Source organism: Crocuta crocuta, unplaced genomic scaffold (genome assembly GCF_008692635.1).
Source record: "Crocuta crocuta isolate KB4526 unplaced genomic scaffold, BGI_CrCroc_1.0 scaffold221, whole genome shotgun sequence".
In the NCBI taxonomy this organism is placed as follows: domain Eukaryota; kingdom Metazoa; phylum Chordata; class Mammalia; order Carnivora; family Hyaenidae; genus Crocuta; species Crocuta crocuta.
In genome coordinates this window covers 144,673-149,348 of record NW_027528610.1, presented here as the reverse complement: position 1 = coordinate 149,348, position 4,676 = coordinate 144,673, and the positions used below count along the sequence as shown (strand labels likewise).

At 65.4% G+C, this 4,676-nt stretch overlaps 1 protein-coding gene across 1 annotated transcript in view; it reads left to right on the top strand.

Moving 5' to 3' along the window:
* Positions 1-4,676, top strand: part of LOC144223936 (uncharacterized) — a 25,419-nt gene that overhangs the window by 18,301 nt on the left and 2,442 nt on the right. Inside the window, exons 14-17 of the mRNA XM_077754726.1 lie at positions 146-339; positions 2,753-2,888; positions 3,712-4,258; positions 4,326-4,432. Coding sequence (XP_077610852.1) covers positions 146-339; positions 2,753-2,888; positions 3,712-4,258; positions 4,326-4,432 — 984 coding nt within the window. The remainder of the gene's footprint in view (positions 1-145; positions 340-2,752; positions 2,889-3,711; positions 4,259-4,325; positions 4,433-4,676) is intronic.

Here is a 4,676-nt window from a genome sequence, read left to right as displayed (position 1 = left end):
GGCACCCAGGCCCCCAGGGCTCCTGCTGCCGACCTGGGCCCGACCTGCCCCGCCCCCGCCCCGGGCGCTGTGCTCCCGATCCTCCGGCCTGTCGGCCCGTCCTAAGGACAGATGCCTGGGGGGCCCGCGCCCCGGGGCCGTGCAGACCCGGGTGCAGCGGGCGTGTCGGGTTCGGTTGGCAGAACGTGGCCCTCCTGGAAGAGGAGGCCGACATCAACCAGCTGACGGAGTACTTCTCGTACGAGCACTTCTACGTCATCTACTGCAAGTTCTGGGAGCTGGACACGGACCACGACCTCCTCATCGACGCCCAGGACCTGGCCCGGCACAATGACCACGGTGAGCGCGCGGCCTGAGTGGCGCGGGGGGACCCACGAGTGCTGGCCCCTCGGGCACCCCGCTCTGTCCAGTGCCCCTGGCCGTGGCCGCCTCCCGCGGGGCCGGTGTCCCGGTGCCTAAAACTGCCTTCCTCTCTCGTTCTTCCCTACCGCGTGCGGGCTGGCGCATGCTTACGGGACACACGGGAGGCGCGGGGTGCGCACAGCTGACACGTGGACACACGTGGGACATGCAGGGCACACAGGAGATGGGGACGCGTGGGACCTGAGGCACACGGAAGAGGGGAACACGTGGACATACAGGGGGCCGAGCTGCCCACGTGAGCAGGCCCCACGTCAGGGTGTTGGTGTCCACAGGGCTGTGTCACGCGGGCGATGGCAGCCGGGCAGGGGGGGGGTCGGAGCTGGCCTTGTCCTCTGCAGCCACACACACAGGTTCCCTTCACTGTTCCGTGTTCTCAGGATCTGTGCGTCCGCGTGTCACCCTAGTTCCCTGGGACTGAAACACGGGGGGCCCAGAGCAATAGGGAAGGATCCTGCCTCCGTCTGAAGACTCGAGGTTTAGAGTCAAGGAATTTATGAAGGATCGTCAACTAGGACGGCTGTGCACAACTTTGCACACAAACCAGTCAGGGTCATCCAACAGCAGGAGTCCATCCTTCTCCACCTCTGGAGACCAGAGTCTGAGATCCAGGGGGCGGGGCCGCTGAGCTGGGGGCGGGGCATCTGACATCCAGGGGGCGGGGCTGCTGAGATGGGGGCAGGACCTCTGAGATCCGTGGGGGTGTGGCCTCTGAGATGGGCGGGGCCGCTCAGATCCAGGGGCGGGGCTGAGCTCCCTCCTGAGGCCCCAGGGAGGGTCCTTCCCGCCTCTCCCAGCTTCTGGGGCCCCAGGGTCCCTGGGCTCGTGGCCGCGCCCCCCGTCTCTGCCTCCATCTTCACGTGGCTTCTCCTTTATGTGTGTCTTTTTTGTCTTGTAAGGACGCTCATTGGATTTAGGGCCACCCTGATCTTTCAGGATGACCTCGTTTCAGATCTTTTACTCAATCGCATCTGCAAACACCTACTTCCACTTAAGGACCCACATGCAGACGCCAGACATCAGGAGGCGCACGTTTCTTAGACAGTTTAGCCTCGCGTGGCCTCCGGTTGATTTGTGTCAGGCTGACATCCCTCAGCATAGGCTGAATGGGGCGATGTGGAAGGAGACTTTTATCTCTGCTTTCCCCTCTTGTGGGCTGAGCCGGGGCCCACCCCCCAAACTCATTTGCTGGAGCCGCATTTCCTGGGACCCCAGAACGGTGCTGTCAGTGGAAGTGGCATTTTTAGGGAGAAGGTTGGGGGGTCGCCGGGGTGGCTCAGTAGGTGAAGCGTCTGATTTTGGCTCAGGTCACGATCTCACGGTTCGTGGGTTCGAGCCCCGCGTCGGGCTCTGTGCTGACGGCTCGGAGCCTGGAGCTGCTTCCGATTCTGTTTTCCTCTCTCTCTGACCCTCCCCCGCTCATACTCTGTTTCTCTCTGTCTCAACAATAAACAAACATAAAGATAATTTTTTAAGGGGCGCCTGGGTGGCTCAGTCGGTTAAGTGTCCGACTTTCACTTAGGTCATGATTTCGCGTTTTGTGGGTTTGAGCCCCGCATCGGGCTCTGTGCTGACTGCCAGCTCGGAGCTTGGAGCCTATTTCAGTCTGTGACTCCCTCTCTCTCTGACCCTCCCTTGCTCACTCTCTCTCTCTCTCCTAGAAATTAAAAAACTTTAAAAAAAAAATAATTTTTTAAGAGGAAATTAAAGTAAAATAAGGCCAGTTGAGTGGGCCCTGATCCCATAGGGCTGGTGACCTCACGCGCAGAGGGGGTGAGGACACAGACATGCGTACGGGACAACCACGTGAGGTCGCAGGGAGAGGACAGCGTCCACACGGCAAGGACACCAGCCCTGCCCGCCTGCATCTCAGACTCTCCGCCCGCAGCCCTGGGCGAGGGGAATGTGTGCCGTGGGAGCTGCCGGGGCAGGGCCGGGTGGTTACGGGCGCCCCAGCCGACCGACGCGTTCACCTCTCTGGTGTCAGGCGTGGGTTAGACGCACCTGGCTTTGATCACGGAGCGAGAGCGCTGCGGTCGGAGCGCCCGAAAGCGCGTGTCTGCATGTGCCTGGCGCTCAGGTCCGCGTGTGTCGGAGCCTCTGGGTCCGCTTCCCGCTCCCGGGATTTGGGCTCCGTCCTCAGGACAGGAAAGGTCCGGGCGGCAGCCCGGGGAGGCCGCGTGCAGAAGGGCCCGGTCCTCTGGGCGCGCCCCTTCACGGCCTGGGTGTGCGCACTCCTGACCGAGCCTGCGCCGCTCAGCCGGCTCGCGTGAGGTCAGGCCGTGACCGCGGGCGCGTGCACGCGGCTCACAGCACGATTCCGTCTCCGCAGCCATCTCCACCAAGATGATCGAGAGGATATTCTCGGGGGCGGTGACCAGGTACGTCTCACGGCCAGCGCTGCCTGCGGCCGTGGCCCGTTCCGTGTCCTGGGTCCCATTCTCTCATTCGCTGCCTGATGTGACCTCGTGTTGAGAATGAGCGTCATTGTGTGACCACATAAGGACACACGTGCTGTTGTCACATGAGGTCATAAATGAGGGAGGACAGGTGTCATTGTCACGTGAGGGTCACCGAAAGCAGGTCACANGTGCCTGCCTCCGAGGTGGGACGTGCCTGTGAGGTGGTGTCCCCGTGTGAGGAACCGCCCCCCGTGTGAGGTGGGATGTCCCATGAGGTGCCCCCCGTGTGAGGAACCGCCCCCCGTGTGAGGTGGGATGTCCCCCCACCGTGAGAAGATCCCCCCCCGTGTGAGGTGGGATGTCTCCCTGTGGGGGGNTGGGAGGTGGGACGTCCCCGTGAGGAGGTGACCCCCCATGAGATGCCCCCCCGTGTGAGGAATTGCCCTGCGTGAGGTGCGATGGCCCCTGCGTGAGTGACACTCGTGTAAGAAGACGTGTCCCCTGTGTGAGGGACGCACTCGGGTAACGGCCACGCCGAGTTGGCGATGGGGTGAGCGTGGCCTCGGGGCGGCTGGTACCAACCACGTGTCGCAAGAGCCCACCTTCGGCCGTACCCGCTCGGGTCCCAGCGCCCCCCTCGGCCCTCCCCCGAGGCGAAGGCCCTGCGCTGTGGGGGGAGCACAGCCGTCCGCCAGGCGGGTGTCCCTGCCCCGTGTCGCGCCACCTCTGCTCCCTGCTCTTCCCCCTGAGCGGGACGGGCCCTCCCCTCCCCAGCCGGCTCCAGCCCCTCCGCACGGTGCCCAGACCCCGGGTCAACCAGGGGGTCAGGGGGGTCCCACCTGGGTCCTCCTGACGCCCCTCGGCGGAGAAGCCTGTGACCCCGGGGGAGGCCCCCCAGCGGCACGCGAGGGACAGCGGGGCAGCTTCGCGGGGACGGAGCGAGGCTTCCCGTGTCTGGGAGGAAGCCTGCGCCGGGGCGTTGGGTGTGTCGTCCTGGGGTCCTGGCCCTCCTCCTGTCCCCGCGTCGGGCGCCCCATGGTGTGTGCGGGCGGCGCCCCCTGGTGGCCAGACTTCCTCCCTCTTCCTGCGCTCCTCGTTCGCTCCGTCTTCCTGCCCGTTCCGGGGCACAGGGAACCCAGGCCTCTGGTCCCCAGCGTCCCCCCCCCCAACACCGGGAACCCTCGTGTGTGTGTTGTGTCCAGCTGCGTCAGAGCGCAGGGTTGTGTCACGTGTTTCAAGGCAAGTCGTGGCGCGTGCCCGCCTCGTGCCCCCGGAAGCGCCCCGGGGTCACGTCCGCACACGTTCCGCGTCCCGCAGGCAAGATCACGCTGCACGACCTGAAGAAGTGCAAGCTGGCCCACGTGTTCTTCGACACCTTCTTCAACATCGAGAAATACCTGGACCACGAGCAAAAGGAGCAGGTGTCCCTGCTCAGGGTGAGTGTGGCAGGGGGCGCGGGGCGCCGGCCGCCTCTGCACCGCGTGACGCGCGTGTGTCGTCTAGGAGAGCGAGAGCGAAGGCCCCGAGCTGTCCGACTGGGAGAAGTACGCCGCCGAGGAGTACGACATCCTGGTGGCCGAGGAGGCCGCGGGGGAGCCGTGGGAGGACGGGTGAGTGTGCGGCCGGCCCCAGCAGGGCTCAGGCCAGAGACGGAGCCTGGGGCTGGGGCTGCCCCCTTGCTTCGGACGGCCCGCGACACCGCGTGACCCACGTCTGTCAGAAGGGACCCCGGGCGGGAGTGGCTGCGGGTGTCCTGAACCCGAAAGAAATTTCCGGCTGCTGCAGGCGCAGCGGCCGGAACCCAGCACGGCTCCGAGGGGCCCCTGCCCCGCGCTCCCAGCCCCCCGGGGGCCC